Source organism: Callionymus lyra, chromosome 1 (assembly GCF_982586985.1).
Source record: "Callionymus lyra chromosome 1, fCalLyr1.hap1.1, whole genome shotgun sequence".
NCBI classification, from domain to species: domain Eukaryota; kingdom Metazoa; phylum Chordata; class Actinopteri; order Syngnathiformes; family Callionymidae; genus Callionymus; species Callionymus lyra.
In genome coordinates, this window is record NC_141818.1 from 42,167,391 (window position 1) to 42,185,030 (window position 17,640).

Consider the following 17,640-nt stretch of genomic DNA (forward strand, 5'->3'; position numbering starts at 1 on the left):
AACAACATTTTGATGAATTTAAAAGGCTACAAATTGGAAAATAATCAGCATTATTTGAATAAGAATATAAAGGTATATGTGTTAAAAAAAAGTATTTTATTTTGTAAATATATTTTTTATTATTCAAGTAATTATTTTAAAATGCAACATTTCAATATAAAACCTATTTTAATCAGAAAAATCAGTAAAAAACAAATCAATTGAATTATTCAACACTTAAAAAAAAAGAATTAAATACATTTTATTTCATTTGGAAAGTTTAAATATTGGATATTCATTAAATATTCTGTGATATACTTCCATAAGGATGGCTCAAGAAGACCACACAAAGGCACATATAATAATGAATCCAGAAGGATATGGATATAAAAATCTAGGTTTAAATGTCTCATACTACACATCTAGAGTTTTATTTGGTGTATATATATAATATCTAGCATAACAGACATGCACAAACACACTTACTGTGACAGATATATATTAATATATAAGCCTACAAATATGTAGAGGGGATCTTTTACAGTAAATATCCATTTCAAATGCATCATTTCATTATAACAAAAGCCCAACTTTCCAGAGTTCAACTCACAAGCAGACAATGCGTAGCCAAGAACAATGAATGCCTTTCTGCCGCTAGCAAGCCTCTAGGACGACTGACGTCCTCTATTTGCCCTTCCATACCTGTGTTCCCGCTCTGAAAGCCGGGAGCTCAGACCAATAGTAGGCATGGCTACAGTCGCCTGGGACGGGAGTCGTCCTAGCAACTCCGCCTCCTCCACTTCATTCGCCGCGACCGTGTCTACAGGCCCGATCTCAGTCACGCCCCCAAAGGTCACTACTTTGCCCCGAAACTTTGCAGATCCGCCGACGGGACTCTCATACTTTCTCTCCTGACAAGCGGGACACACAGGGGCCGGGTCGGCCTCACTGAGGGTCCGACGTCATGGATGAGGACAGACCAACAACAACATGCAGAGAGAAAAAAAGAGGCAAACAGAAGAGACAGAAACAGGGAGGAGGAGAAACAGATCAGCCACCAGAGACAAAGGAAACGACTGTGAGAACAGGAATGGAAAGAGTGAATCAGTCGGGGAAGTATGAATGACGGATGTTCTAAAGTTGAATCAGCTCGACAAACATTCACACACTATCAACCATGCTCTGATCACACTTTCCCTGGTTACGGCTGCACCCCCACACACACACACACACACACACTCACATCTTTATCCTATCTAATGACATCAGATCCCAAAGGGACGACAAAGAGCTAACCCAGCTGGCAGCCAACAAGAACCCCCCTTTTTGTGCGAGTCTGGGACAGTCTACGGCTCAGTTTCTGTGCCTGTCAAAGACAACAGGAGGGGTGTGAAGGGCTCACTATGCTGAGAAATAACCACCAGATAAGAAGAGGCAGATAGAGGGACAAACGGTCAGTTACGAGGTAAAATAATCAAGTATTATCATGAGATACGGAGAAGAGTTGGTTAGCATCAAATGACCATGAATGCCCTCCTTTATTGCTGCTTCTTTTTAAAGTCATATTACCTTGAGTGACAAGAAAGGTGTCTCCAAATAAAATGTATTAATTTCATCATTATGCAGTACCAAAACGGTACTGCATATTAAACTGTAGAAAGATACTTGACTTTGTTAAAAACAGATTATTTATCTGGACATGAGATAAACTTCAACACAACCACAGTACTTTGTGCAGGAAACTTATTACCACACCCACCATACTGGCGACCACATTAAAAAAAAGGTGAATTCCCATGATGCCTTTCTATACACACTGGATTATTTAGCGATGGCTTATTGGTGGCCAAAATAATCTACTCATATTTTGTATCTGTGCCATGTCAAAAAGTGATTGACAGCTGTGATTGGTTGGCTGGGCGGCAAAGCAAAACCTTGTCCATCTACTTTTTGTAATTATTCATAATTTAATGTTGATAAAATGATGTGTTTTTTTTCTGGAAAGGTCTATAAAGGGTGTATAGACTCAACGTGTATTTATATAATAAATTAAACGGTTACTACTTTGCATTAAATGGGGGGGGGGGTTGTAACCCCCGCAATAAACAAGGGACCACTGTACAACATAACTGCATTGCGGTTTCACAATTCTGCCACAGGGGGAGCTAGACACAATCTTTCTAATCATACATATTGCTGCTTTAACTTGCTTCGCAAAAGACACCCAGGATCAGAAAAGCCCAATTTTTAAAGGCCCAATTTTAAGTGGGTATACGAGCTGCATTCTTGAGAAAGCTCTTTATTAGCTTTTTTTGCTAAAAGTTATATAGTTTAACAGCCGCGGAGGTTCTTGGATAGAAGCTCATCTGAGGATAAGAAACAAACAAACTCGAACACGCAACAGCTACTCACACACTTACGGCAGCATGAAAATTCAAGTGTTCTTGAGTAAATAAATGCAAAGTGTGTGTTTGGCACCTTGGATCAGTCATCTTGAGTCTCTCCCACTTCTGTTTATCTGCCTGGCTCATGAACGCCGGGACGAAGCTCGTCGGCCCACCCCTGCGGGGGGGCGGCCTAGTCTGCGCACGCCTGCGAGCCAGGTCGTCCGTCTGCTTATTGGGCACCGAGTTAACCCCTTGCCCTTCCTCTCGCTCCTCTTCCTCCTCTTCCTCCCTGTGATGAAGGGGGGAGTTTAGGAAAGGGTTCTCCCTTCGCGTAATGATGTCAGGAACCTGGTCCTTCTTACTGTCCAACAACAACACGGCCGGTAACATCACACCACACACACATCGATTGTACACAGAAAAGCCACACAAAAATAGAGGAAGAACAGTGGAAACTCAGTTAGATGAAAAAAAAAAAGGGATTCAACTACCTATTCACTCTTCTAACCTGATCTCTTTCTCCTGCAGTGTTTGCTGCGAGGCTCGTCTAATCCCCTCCCAGCGCTCGCGGTCCTTGCGGCTACACGCCGGCGCCGGCACAAACTGATGCACCTTGGGGGCGACGGTGCCGCGGACCCCCCGCCTGGACGCCAGGTCATCTTTACGAACGTCTGGCACTTTCTGTCCATCCGCCTCCCCCTCCCCGTCCGAGGAAGAGTCCCACGCCGATTTGTGACCGCTCAGAAAGTCGTTCTCCCGCCGTAGGATGATGTTCGGCACGGGCGACATCACTTCCTGTTCCTCTGCGGGGGCCAGGCTGGTGTTTTGGGGGCAAGCGGAGTTATTTCAGGGGTGGTAGGGATCCAGAGGGAATTGGTCGGGCGACATGCTCAAACTGGTGCTCAAACTGGTGCTCAAACTGGTGCCAGCAACCGCAAAAACAACAAACTACAAACGAGCAAAACAAACAAGTTTTCCTAAAGCATCAAGTATTAATAATCCATACACGCATTCAGTTACATATTAGTATATTAGATTAAATGCATAACAAATGCATTTATTATCTTGTGAAATACAAATCTACTGTAGATACGTAGTTCTTATCTTGTTGACTATGCTCTGGCAATTTTCCCACGAATAAATAGTTAAAAAGAAACCCAATATTAGATAATTTCTTAAGTATCTAATATCAAAATATATTGCATTATTGCCCCTGTATCAGGATGGGTATCAAGTCGCCAGATTATTTCCAGTAATCAATAGGGATTTAGGAAAATAAAGATACATTTAAATAATGAAATAAAATAATGTTTTCTTTTTTCTACATACCATTTTTGGGGTCACACATTTGAATATTAAATTTCAATATTCATCATTTTTTTTTGGTGTGTTGGAATTAAACCAGGTGGCAGCTAAAGGTACAAAGACATCCTGGCGGTCACTGGGGACGAGAGGATACAGTGGACTCCAGCAGCTTTTAAAGCTGAGGTTTGGACACATTTTGGTTAAGAAAAAAAAAAAAGAAACTAGTTACGACTTCATCAAGAGTCATGTGGTCTGGAAATTCTGCAACACCAGAGTCAAGTACTTGACAATACTACAAATATTGTTGTTCTTATAGTTTTACAATATATTGTATCATAGGTTATAACTAATCAGCATACTGTTATCAACATTTGCAAAAACTTCTTTGATGAATATTTTCAAATATCTCACAACACAATGCGAAAGCCAACAAGTTTTTTGGTAAGAACGAATTCCGACGTCCATCTTGAGTAACTCGGACATATCTTGATGACCTACTGTGTAGATTCACAGGGAGATCTTCAAAAGGCTCCACAACAATCCTTTGTATCAGAGGAGAAATCTTGACCCAAATTCAACCCCGCTCCCCCAAGAGACAAACCTGCACCTTGACCTATGACACCATAGCCTCGCTAGAATCCCGGGTCATAACGTCCTCTGACACACACCAAGAATAAATCCACAAACAGCATTCCTTCTCCTTCTCAAACAGCAGTGCTTTCAAATGTTGCGATTAGTAAGAATCATTAATGTTCAAATGAAACCACAACAGTGATGCACTTCAGTGTTACAGAGACTTCAAATAGATCCGAGTCCCGAGGCTGCAGGAGCAGTTAGTCGACACCCCCTAGCTCTGTCGCTCTGACCTGCAGTGGCGAGGGGCAGCAGGCAGGACTTTTACTCCGGCCTTCTCCAACCTCTGCAGTTTCTTCTCCTCCAGAGCAGCCTCCGTGTTGAGGCTGTCTGCACTACCGTCGTGAGCCCACGTCACAGTCTTTGCGGCCTTGCACTGAATTCGTTTGCCATCAGTTTGCTCTGCGGCAGCTTGACTGTGTGTCGGTGCAATGGCGGTGACAAGTCACAATCATAACCTTGTGTTTTAATGCGAGTACGCGTGGAGATACGAAAACAACCCCGTTTACCTTCGCTGTTCTCCTTCCTCCGCCTGAGGCTTCCGCCGAGGAACCGGGACGAAGGAGGTGGCGTTGCTCCGGTTGGGAAGGAACTGGTTGAAAGGGACGGAGCTTCGTGAGTCGCCGCTCGCCGTCCGTCGGGCCAGCATGTCATCTTTCCTCATGTCAGGTCGTCGGTTGGGGCCGTCAGCTTCGGAGTCGCTGCCGCGCCCTAGGCGTTGATGGGGCATGGATGGGAAATAGGTTAGAAATCATTTGAGCGATTAAAGGAATGACACATTTTACATCAATTTTTGTTAGTGTTACTGACAGATCCCTTTTTGTTTGGTGTACCAGTGCCTTTCCAGCCACTACTTCCTGCTTCCAGGTTCCAGTCCGTGGTGTCAGATCGTCATTTCTACACCAATGGTTACCTCCCAATTTATTCCTTATAAACCACTACTTACTTACTTATTCTTTCATATATCCCTTGGTGCATTGAGCTAGAGTCCTTTGAACATCATTTTCATCCTCACCTTAAACACTTTTGTATCTTACTCTGTTGTTTTCCTTGCATTGTACACTTGTATTGACAGCTGTGTGAATTTTGGTTTATCTTTTGGTATAAAGCCTTTTATTCATCAAGCGTTTAGATTTATGAATTCTTGTTTTGTTGTGTTTTTTGTGTTTTCTTTAGGTTATAGAATTCCTTCGTTAAAGCAGCTCTATGCAATTTGAAGTCTAGCGACGCCAGTGGACTAAAGTGGTAGTGTTTAGCATGACGGGAGACCACATTTTCCATGAGTTGCCATGTCCCAGTTTGCAGCAGTTGGACAAATTTTCTGCTTCCAGACTTCTATTGGTTGAATGAAGGATGGATACCGATGAGGTAATGAATCAGATTGTGGAGAATGAAATACGATATACGTTATAACGGCTTTGTAAATAATATAACTTGAACTTTGATTTTTGTACCAGAATTTGCCCCTCCTTGCTGTACCACAATTTTAATTTTCTTAGTTTATAAAGAACCACTGATTGTATTAATATTATTTTTACACCTGAACACTTCTTTAATATAACAAACATATGTTTAAAACATTACAGGGATCTACTTGTTTAGATAACCCATATTTTTGGGCAATTTAAATGAAAATCCCGTTGTAGTCAATAAACGTTTTTTAAATAAATAAAAATAGCGTTTATCTACCCCACAAAAACTTTTTTTTACAAAACACTACGGTGGCTTTGAAGAAGTGTGGTCAAAAGTATTGAAACTCAAAAAACTAAAATGTTGTGTCAATGGACTCGATAGCATCCAACATTTTTTCGCACTTCCTCACACCTTAAACTTGTTATCATAGTTAGTTTCTGTTCGCACAACAGTTGTTAATTGTAACATGTTTTAGAAGAAGTACTTTTTGCATTTCTCTTGTTTGTAAAAACTTTTTCATTACATTTATTTTTCTTCTTGTGATATTGAAAAACAATTTTCACATTTAAATGTTTTTAAAACTTCAGACTACAAAGGATTTGTTCATTTATCCTCACAAATTTGTAAATCTGTTTCAGAGTTTGTACATTTTTTATCAACATTCCGAGTAAAACATTACAGTCAAACCTTTTTTTTTTTTTTTTTTTCGTACACTTTCTAACTTCTTATCTTTAGTGTCATAGTGTTCCTGAATGTGGCCGATAGTATCAGTGTATTGAAAGGCAAAAGTGTATATGAAGATCTCAAAAGGTTAATAATAATAAAAAATAAAGAGAAGATTTATTGTTACTTCGTTGTCTACAGTTTTAAAACACTCACATGAGATAGAGGCGGTAAATAAAGACAATGTCAGGAAAGTCTTTCAACAGCTGCAGGGTTGATTTTTCAGTTCGTTATTAGGGCGAAAACACAAACAGGATGTCTTTGATCGACACTCATCCAGTCGCCCTGAAAGCCACTTTAGACACACACACACCCACACACACACTCATACACTCACATATCACGGACAGGATGTAGACCTCAGGCTGAATTTCCCAGGTTTAAGTGTTTGATACTGAGACGAACAGCTGTTACATCTGGGACACACACACTGTCAGCTGTTGTCCAAAGCTAGACTGACAACAACACACCATTAGGCTATTTATAGAGGCGTTGCTATTGAGAAGGGTAGAGTCGCTGTCCTTCTTTGTCAAGTCTTCATCATGTCCCTGAACTAATTAGTAAATAGTTTTGCTTGTAAGCAAGTTGAGCTCAATACACACCATCACCGTTGACTCGGTTCACGACATCGGGAGACGGACTGTGTTGTGAGCGCGAGCCGAAAGAATCCAGGCTGTTGAAACGGTTAGAAAAAAAAACGTAAATTAAACCGTCATTGGCCAGGATGGTTGGAGTCTGAGTGTGTTTCTGCCGATCACCTGTCCAGAGAGTTATCACGGGTGTGTCTCGGTGGAGAGAGGGAGTCACTCCTCTCGGAGTCCCAGCAGTCGTAGCCACTGTCTCGGACGCTGCGCTTCTGGGAGCCGTCGCCGCCGTCGTCACTTTCCTGCAGGCGAGAGCTATGAGTTTACAGCAACGTATAGATTATGAAAAAATAAAACTACCTACACTAAACTGAATTTTTCATTTTGACTTGCAAATAATATTTCATCTGTTAACAAAGTTTCTCTTAGGGTTTATAGTTAGCTAAATAAACATTGAAATCTGAGATCCAAGCGATGACTGAGGATGAGAGGATACAGTCGACATCGGCAGCTTTTAATTTTTTAAGATGATTTTTTGCACATACTTTGGTTTCAAAACAAATGAAAGTGATTACGACGTGGTCATGTGGTCTGTGAATTCTGCAACACCAGAGTCAAGTACTCTACTACACAATACTACACATATATATCCTTGTTCTCGCTGTATCGTGTCGCCAGATTCTTGCCAATTATTTAGTGCATCACCTTCTTTCTGCTCTTCTTCGATGACACCACCCACACTATAGGGACCAAAGTGGTTGCTTTTTTTTTTTTTAAAGGCAGAAGGACTTCCTGCTGTCCTCTTGTGTTAAAAATCAAAAAGTAGGTCAATGTTTCGGGCAGGGGTCTAATGTCAGTGGAGTGTTGTGGAAGAGAGCAACACAATTGTAATAGTATCCCTTTATAATGCGGATAAAAAACGAATAATTACTCTTTCTTCTTATAGCTAGCATTACTCTAAAACCAGGGCTCTGATTGGTTAACGGGACTTGTGGTTCATATTTTTAAGGCTTTAGCGTTTGTTACTCGTGTTGTTGCGTCATAGGAAATGTATAGTGACCAGTTCAAAAACATGTCACATCTGTAACAAAACACTTTTTTACAACACATCAAAAGTAGTTATCAGGCACAGACGAGTTGATTATATCATCTTGATAAGTCGGCAATCAGTTTGTGTCCCCTTTTTGTTGACTACCTTTCCAGTCCTCACTTGCTAATTATTTACCTTCGTCTTTCTTTCTATGGGTGACTTTTGACCTCTGTCTGAGCAGGAACCTCTCCTTCCCTGACCACAGTCTTTTGTCTCCAGCCACTCTTCATGAACCCCTTTGTTCTTGTCTTTTTTCAAAATCAAAGGAAACCAAGTAATTACTATAGAAGCTTTACAACATTTTTCAATATCCTACTGATGATTTTGGAACATTTTCAATTAAAGCAAAAATGTATTTATTCAAATCATTTAGCTCATGTATGTTATTATTAAGTATATATATTTTTATTATTATTTTCACCATTAACAAAAATGTTTAAAAAATGCACTAAAATACATTTGTTGTATTAATTTTAAATAAATATAATAATAAAGTAAAACTCTTGGGTAAATATCAAAGATCACAAATGTCTTTTGGAGTTCACAGGATTCTTAAAACTAGTCAGTTTGAATGGTGAAAATATTAGATAAATGATTCTTTCTTGAGATGAACACACGGGTCAGAACTTTTACTGAGAGATAAAAACGTGTCATTTAACCTCATGACCAGAAAATAATGACGTCATTTGCGTCAGCTTTGTGTGAAAATGAAAAAACAAGTCTCTGCATCCTCCAACAAAAGCAGGAAGTTCACGACCTCGCGCCTCCTCCCTGCTGTTATCTGTCTCCTCTTCTTCCTCGTCATCCGTTATAATCAACTCACCACCTTCATCTGCGCCAGGAGACCTTCGAACTCCTTCAGGTTGAGGGTCGGCCCGCCGTACGAGGCGCAGCCGCTCGCCGCCTTCCCCAGCCAGAAGAGCGTGTTCAGCACCTGAGCGAGACAGGAAGTGGAATTGACCTCAAATCATCTCAAAGATTTATAAAATGAAAACAAAACTTACATTTTTAAGCTTGCGGTTACAGTCAGAACTACTACGGAAAGAGAGATGAGTGTTACTTTTCCCATAATGCAACAGTGGGGTCAACAAGATTTACTTGAGGTTGGCTCTCATGGAGGTGTCTTGAAGGTCCCCCGGGTCAAACAGCTGCGAGCCCTTCAGGCCCAGCTCCTCGCAGCCACGCAGGAAGACGGAGAGGTTGTCCTGTGAGATTTGAAGACGTTGATGGACGGGGTGGTGGTCCCGGGGTCTCGCTCTGGAGAGTGTCCACTTACCAGGCCGGCGATGGGGGTTGGCAGTCTGTTGATCTTCTTGACCAGGCCTGGCCTGATGGCACTCAGCAGCCTGCGTGGAGGAGGGGGAGGAACAGATTAATGGATGCAGGAGCCGCCACCTTCCACCGAGGAAGTCGGGACACTCACTCGCATAACAGGATGCCGTTCTCCAGAGCGCTGCGGAAGTCCTTCTCCCTGAAACTCTTCCCTGTCACAGCCTGAGGAAGACGAGATGTCAATCAAATTGAAATTGCCTTAAACATGCATTTTCGTATGAAAATGTCTATCTGGCAAACATTTTTATATTAGTATTGTGCATTAACATGGCAGTTTTTGTACTTGTATGTTTTATTTAACAAGATCGATTGTATTAAATATTTGAAGTCATTATTATCCTACAATTTTAGGAATGTATAGAAAGTATGGAATTAAATCAGTAACTCTGAACAATAAATTGTTGATTTTAACATTTAAAATGTTGAAACCTTGAATTTAAGTAAGTAAGTAAGTAAGTAAGTAATTTTTATTTGTATAGCGCTTTTCCAGACCAGGGTCACAAAGCGCTTAAACAATCAAAACAATATTCAATAAAGTATATACTGTAAAGGTCAAGATAAAACTGATAACACAACAGGAGTTCCAGAAAATCAAGGAAAAGCCTGAACAAATAAAAACGTCTTAATATTTTTTATTAAAATCTTTTTTTTTTATAATCAAATTGAATAATTTCTATACTGAATTAAAAATCCATAACAAAGGAGTACTGAGCTACTTGATCAAACGTTCAGCCACACTTAAATGTGTTTTTGGATTATTGAACATAGAATATCAAAATCAACGTGTAATTGCTTTTTCATTTCATTTTAATAATGTTTTTTATTTCATTATTCCAAATGACAACGTCAACCTTTCCATATTCATAATAATTAAATTGAATTAACTTAATAATTGAATGCATTCCATATACTTTCATGTTGACCTGCTTTTCTCTGATTCTACCCAGTTGAGATGTCACATGAGCTCACTATATATATATATATATATATGTATTAAAAACAGAAGTGCAATGGTCGTTCATCTTGTTAATTTGAATTACACAATCACAACAAGACCATATGGGCATGAATTACATCACTTCTATAGTCGGTCATTAGTTTGTTTGTTCACGTGTTATCAACGCATGATCAGACGGAACAAGCCGATCCAGGTTCTACGATGATCGCGCTCTGATGACCGCACAGATGCTGAATATGGAAGCGACGGTAAAACTCATATTAATCTTCTTCTACTCGTTGTGCAGCCTTGACCAGTTCATCGTCTCCTTCGTCCTCAAAGATTTGCTCCAGTACAAGATAAGCTACCGTGACCAGAGCAAAGCCAAAAGATGATTTTTATTTCCCCCCACAAAAAAATGCAACGTCACTAAGAGTCCAGCGCTAGAAAACGTGCAATCATAGCTAGATAATCTTAATCTCTTGGACTGGACTACATTGGTAAATCCATCGTCTGCATACGAGAGCAGGAGGAGAAAACACAAATACGAGCTTCCGTCGGGGGTTTTCTGACCAGCCGATAAAGAAGAGCTTGGAAAGGAGAGAATTTGGACGGATTCTTGTTTGGATGTGTAATCCAGATTAGCAGAGATTACAGTAAACAGCCAAACCCTTGACATTGTGAAGCTACTCTCTCTCCATGTGAGGTAATGTATTGCAATTCAGTAAACATATAAATAGCTTTTTAAGCACAATATTTCCAGGGTAATTTGATTAAAAAAACAAACTGTTTGATATTTTATTCTAAAAATATTTAATCCTCGATTAATTCTTGAAAGAACAGAAGTGAAACAATGTATTTTTGTGTATAAATGAATTAATCATTTCTATATTAAAAGATTGAACTTGTTTTTGTTGATTTTTCTCCAACCACAGAGTTTGATTTTGTAATTCCAATAATTTAAAATGTAATTATTTTAAATTCAACATAAAACTGTTAACTGTATAATAGTACAAAAATGTAACGTTCCACTACTATGATGGCCCTGATATATACTACCTATAAAGAGATTCATTTCAAAACTTAAATATTCTCCGGGAAAAGGTCGAGGTAGATCTTTAAGAGTAAGAAATCTCAACATCTGCAGGAACAAAAACATATTTTCTATTATTACATAAGAGAGAAGCAGATGTTTCCCATTGACTGTCCATTACCGTGACACACATCTGCTTTGTTTACCCCGGGTCGGACCGTTTGAAACATTTACACCACGTTCCGACATTATTAATTCACTAAGCAAGAGTCGAGTCCCGGTGACCGAGTTTGCACTCAGTGGACCATCTTTAACGGTACAGCCACAAAAGATGGTTCGTCTCTTAGATACAGAGATGGAAGTGTTTTTTTTTTGGTAGGCACTTCATTAAAGTTTCAGGAGGGGAAAAATACTTTGGAGAATGCACTGGACTCATCTTCGAGGCGCGGCTTTACCCTGGTAAGAAAGGTCTTGAGGGCGTTTAGGGGAAGCAAAAGTAATCCGACCCTGTTCTTGCTCCCTTTAAGCGAACACCAATGACTGCCTGCTGTGTGGAGACCCATGTAGTCGACACTAAGTACTGATTTAACAGTTGAAGTACTAGATTCACAACAAAAATGAAGCTGAAATACCAACAAACTATTTAACTTAACCCTTAAAGGAGTTGAACAATGCCATTAAAAGACCAAAATATAACAAAATGACCATGAAAACATGACAATATTCAAGAAGGAATGATGAAAATGTGTCATTCTATTGACAAGGAGTGGATCCATATATAGCATCATGACAAAGACAATGAAGAAAAATAATAATAAAGTCAGAGTATGGCTCGCAATAGCCATTTGAAGACAGTAAAAGGAAAATATAAAAGTCTCTCGGACTTGTGGATATTTTTAAGGCGTATATTGACGATTATAAAATCTGTTATACCGTGAAAAAAGATGATTGACATTTTCGTTTAAAACGAACATCCTGATATAAAAATACAAATAAAAACATTCTCTGGCTGATAGATTTGGGATTGTAATATAGATATGTACATGTATATATATATATACATATATATATATATGTATATCCTATTTTAAGAAGCAGCTCCTGTTACCATGCCAACCAATGATCAGACTAGGTTTGGATTAATGATAGAAAAAAATCAAAAGCACAAGACTTGTTTTGTTGGACCATGTGATCGACCAAAACAGGACACGATGGAGAACAAAACAAAAGAAGGAAGCAGACGGAGAGATCAAGTGGTAATCCAGCTGCATCGGAAGGTTTTCGTCGAGCATTAAATCTGACAAAAGTAATCAATCAGAGTGGCTTGTCTCGTGACCGCGGAGCCCGTTTGGTAGATTAATAAATCAGATTAACTATTAGAAAAGAAGGTGCTATGATTGTTGTGGGTTTTTTTTGTTTAAATAATAAATGTGTTGCTTTTCCTTTGGACTTCAATCAATTCAAGCTGCTGACGATCTTTTGAAATTATTGCCCATTTTTAAATCACTTCTAAATGACTATAAATAATTGATAAACATTATTAGTTTCAGCTAGACATGTAGAATAACCTCCTCCTCTGATGGTCACCTTGATTCCATATTTCTTATCCCCTCTCGCCCCTGCACAGCTGCCCGTCTGTGACCTTCTAAATTAATCTGGTCGTAGACGAACATCTGGCCAGAGAATCACACGCACGTGAAGATGACCTCCCTTTGGAAGTGACATGTACCACAAATCGTACTTAAACATGTGAGACTGATGAACACTCAATAATCCCCGTCCCTTATCTTATCTTACACACCAGCATCTTCATAGGTCACCACATCGACATGAACGATAATCTACTTCGATTTTAAGACAACCATCTGAAACCACCATGAAAACTTCTTGAATGAAACCCAACTACAAAAGACACACTTCAACATGAGCCTTTAAGTCACATTAAAGTTCAACTAAAGTGTTGATTTAAGTGTATATTAAATAGATGTTGGACTCTATTGTATCATCAGTATGTGTTTGTTTGTACAAAACTCTCTTTTCATTGAAATATTAGAAAATGATTTTAAGCCCCGCCCACTGAAAACACTGTTATTCTGGAGCTGAAATCTTGTTTACCAAACCCACTCTGGGTTTGATTGGTCAAACGTGGAGGTTGGTATCATCAATCCTGGAAGTCTCCACATTCCAAAGGACTCGTTGTATAAACAATGCAGGGCGTGATTACAGCTCGTGGAGGAGGAGTGAAGCCATTATTATGGGTAAATCAGAGTAATATTACTTTTACTTGGTACTTTTACTTGAGTACATTTCTAAAAAGGTACTTTTACTTGAGTACATTTAAAAACCAGTAAGTCAGAGTAATATTACTTTTAATCGGTAGATTTCTAAACCGGTAAATCAGAATAATTTTACTTTTACTTGAGTAGAATTCTAAACGGGTACTTTCACTTGAATATATTTCTGAACGGGTAGTTTTACTTGAGTAGATTTCTAAATGGGTAAATCAGAGTAATATTACTTTTACTTGGTACTTTTACTTGAGTAGATTTCTAAACATGTACTTTTACTTGAGTACATTTCTAAACCAATAAATTAGAGTACTATTACTTTTACTTCAGTAGATTTCTAAGCGGGTACTTTCACTTGAGTAGATTTCTAAACGGGTACTTTAACTTAATTAGATTTCTTAAAAGGTTAGTTTTACTTGAGTACATTTCTTAACATGTAAACGTTGTACAAACAAAGCGGGTGTGATTACAGCTGACTGCAGGAGGAGTGAAGCCATTACTTTGTCATAATGGACTCCGCTCTCGTAACCTCTTGTTCGCCGAGATTTCAGACGGGGGAGAAATTTATAGAGTAATAAGTTCAAAACATGGTCATGATGAGGGACTTACTGCATCTTGGAGAGGAAGACTTCAACATTTGAAACATGTGACTGAGTCTAGTTAGTTGTCTTTTAACTACTACACTACAACTTAAAAGTTAGTATCAAACTCCACACGGTGATGATCGACTGCTCTTCTGCACCCCCTGGAAACAGTGTCACCTGAGAGTCTTGGACACGCTACGTAACCATAGTGACCAGTGTCACTCAACCTGGGTGTGTCCAATGCAAGTGTGTGTGTGTGTGCGTGTGTGTGTGTGTGTGGTATGATGCATAGCACACAAACGCTTTGCATACTCCGACAAACTCTGTGAGCCGCACACAAGAGGAGTGAAAATATAGACGGCAGTGTAGAGTGGCCCAGTTCAAAATGAAGCATCTCCACCTGTGAGAGCAAAAATAAACCACTAGAAATAGAAGCCCACGGATGTGCCTGCAAGAAAAACCCCTAAAGAAAGAGTCGGGAAGATAAAAAAGACGCAGCATCAGCCTGCAAGTAATCGAGTGAAAACATCTTCAAACTTTTCTTCCCCATTACAGGTTTAAAGTCTGTTTAGTTGTTTTATCATTCATAAGAGTTTATTTACACTTTAATTACAATTTCTTAAAAAACAATGTTGATCTCATTTTGGACAAACAAAGTTATTTATAAATATAGCTTACAAGATGTTAAAAGGATCCATCCTCAGAGAAATAATGTTTTTATATTCACCAGAATTGTGATAGATTGCTGGTCTAATGGAACAGTTGCAAATCCTTAGTAGAAAAATTATTTTGTTTTTAGTCTTGTCTGCATTTATTGATTTACTTTAATAGGGTTTATTTTAACAGTATGTTGTCTTTGGAGCAAAGTAGAAACCGGGAATATCTTCATGGGTAATACTTTTGTTAAGAGCAGAATATACATCTTTATTAACTAAGTATTCTATTCTTGAGTCAGAAAGTGAAAAAGACTACGTGGGACCCTTAAGAGGTGGAAAATAACATAACTAACATTAATGGAGCAATTTTTATACTTCACTTCTACTTAAGCACATTTTGGTGGAAGTAATGTACTAAAAAGATTATATGTAATAAATAGTTAAATAGTTCAGGCGCAGTTTCTAGTGGATTATGGGTAAGGAGAACTGGTGCAGAAGTCACACTGATATTGAAGGATTTAAAATATATATTTTGTTTTGTCACAATGTACAAAGGTAACTCCTCACTTTTACTTGAGTATATTTCTAAACAGGTACTTTTACTTGAGTTAATTTCTAAACAGGTACTTTTACTTGAGTAGATTTATAAACAGGTACTTTTACTTGAGTTCATTTCTAAACAGGTACTTTTACTTGAGTACATTTTTAAACGGGTACTTTTACTTGAGTAGATTTCTAAACGGGTACTTTTACTTGAGAACATTTCTAAACAGGTACTTTTACTTGAGTGGATTTCTAAATGGGTACTTTTAATTGAGTAGACTTCTAAACGGGTAAATCAGAGTAATATTACTTTTACTTGAGTAGATTTCTAAATGGGTACTTTTACTTTAGTACATTTCTAAACGGGTAAATCAGAGTAATATTACTTTTACATAAGTAGATTTCTAACCAGGTGAATCAGAGTAATATTACTTTTACTTGATAGATTTCTAAACGGGTACTTTTACTTCAGTAGATTTCTAAACTGATACTTTTACTTCAGTAGATTTCTAAACTGGTAAATCAGAGTAATAATGCTTTTGCTTGAGTAGATGTCTAAACTAGTACTTTTACTTGAGTAGATTTCAAAAACTTGTACTTTTACTTGAGTAAATCTTTAAGAGTAATTTTAATTTTGCTTGAGTAGATTTCTAAACTGGTACTTTTACTTGAGTAGATTTCTAAAGGTACTTTTACTTCAGTAGATTTTTAAGAGTAATATTATTTTTGCTTGAGTAGATTTCTAAACTGGTACTTTTACTTCAGTAGATTTTTAATAGTAATATTACTTTTGCTTGAGTAGATTACTAAACTGTTACTTTTACTTGAGTAGATTTCTAAAGGTACTTTTACTTCAGTAGATTTTTAAGAGTAATATTACTTTTGCTTGAGTAGATTTCTAAACCGGTACTTTTACTTGAGTAGATTGTTTGGTTCTTTCCCCACCTCTGTAAGTAATACACGAGTAATAATACTAAAGTATACTTTATAAACGTGCACTATGAAACCCTAAACTGAACAATAATCTTATTATATTCGTGTGTATCCACTCGAGCCAAGTCACTCGAGTGTAAAGTGGGTCACAGATGAACACATGAACAAATGAACACATGAAGCAGCTCCGCGGGCGAACCAGGATTCACGCGAGATCCAACCCAGCAGATGATGCTGAACCAGACCAGGAATTATAATCCAGAACCACCGAGGGTTCAACCCGGAGCATCTCTAGCGTGAACGATGGCCCGGTTTCATAACCATGGCAACCAAAACCCCCCACTCACGAGGGGGGGGGGGGGGCGTTTCTGAGGCTAGCATGAAGAAAACAACTCTTTAGTAAACAAACCCCATTTTTTTTGTGGGTTCGTTTTTAAATCGAATGCGGGTTTAAAAGTTGGGGTGAAAACTTGCCAGTCATCGCATGTGTCCCACTAAGTAACCCGACACTGAAGCCCCCCCCCCCCGGGCTAACAGGTGACCCGTCGCTGCTGTGGGGGCTATTTATGTATTTGGGACAAAAATGTCGCTGGTGTGTCCCCCCCGTGAGAATGTGTTGCAGGAGCAGGAGATGCATCGTGCGTTTGGACTCACTTCGATCCATTTCTGCGCCTCCAGACACGCTGGCTCCGGGCGGCTCGGCGGGTCCCGCGGAGTGTCCGGGGCATCTGGTCCCGGGTCCCGGCTAGCCATCTCCTGACGGGGCCGGTGCTGATGAAAAGCGATGCTTTCCTTCCTTTTTTCTCCTCCAAACACACGAGCAACGGTCTCTCCTCTTTCTGTCGTTAAATCCGAGGGAGATGGGAATAAAAAAAACGCGCTAAAATGACCCGAAAGAAGCCTCTTAGAAATCAAAGATTCTGCGCAAGAGCCGCAGAGAACGACGCCAACGTGCTCGATCACGCTCGCGTGAACGCGCAGACTGGAATCTATGCGGGGGAGGTCCAGGGAGACAGAGAGAGAGAGAGAGAGAGGGGGAGATAAATAGAGGAGGGAGATAAAGAGAGAGGGAGATAAAGAGATCGAACAATGAGTCGACAATGAGTTTAAAAAATGGGAGATAAACTGAATCAACCGTGATTCTGTTATTTTTCTCGAGTGCGCAAAAAGAAATGATTTACCAAAATAACTTTTGTCGCAACTTTTTTTTTATATTAACT

The 17,640-nt window shown here is 39.1% G+C and overlaps 1 protein-coding gene across 2 annotated transcripts in view; it reads right to left on the bottom strand.

The window, feature by feature from the left end:
- LOC148089545 (LIM and calponin homology domains-containing protein 1-like) overlaps positions 1-17,344 on the bottom strand; it is a 30,839-nt gene extending 13,495 nt beyond the window's left edge. For both annotated transcript variants that reach the window (XM_087808208.1, XM_087808199.1), the window contains exons 1-13: positions 17,075-17,344; positions 9,538-9,608; positions 9,391-9,460; positions 9,213-9,319; positions 9,119-9,149; positions 8,938-9,048; positions 7,199-7,326; positions 7,043-7,113; positions 4,814-5,015; positions 4,538-4,720; positions 2,875-3,183; positions 2,458-2,727; positions 682-927 (exon numbers count right to left, since the gene is read on the bottom strand). In XM_087808208.1, the coding sequence (XP_087664334.1) occupies positions 682-927; positions 2,458-2,727; positions 2,875-3,183; positions 4,538-4,720; positions 4,814-5,015; positions 7,043-7,113; positions 7,199-7,326; positions 8,938-9,048; positions 9,119-9,149; positions 9,213-9,319; positions 9,391-9,460; positions 9,538-9,608; positions 17,075-17,173 (1,898 nt within the window). In that variant the 5' untranslated portion in view covers positions 17,174-17,344. The remainder of the gene's footprint in view (positions 1-681; positions 928-2,457; positions 2,728-2,874; positions 3,184-4,537; positions 4,721-4,813; positions 5,016-7,042; positions 7,114-7,198; positions 7,327-8,937; positions 9,049-9,118; positions 9,150-9,212; positions 9,320-9,390; positions 9,461-9,537; positions 9,609-17,074) is intronic.
- Positions 17,345-17,640: the final 296 nt, after the last annotated feature.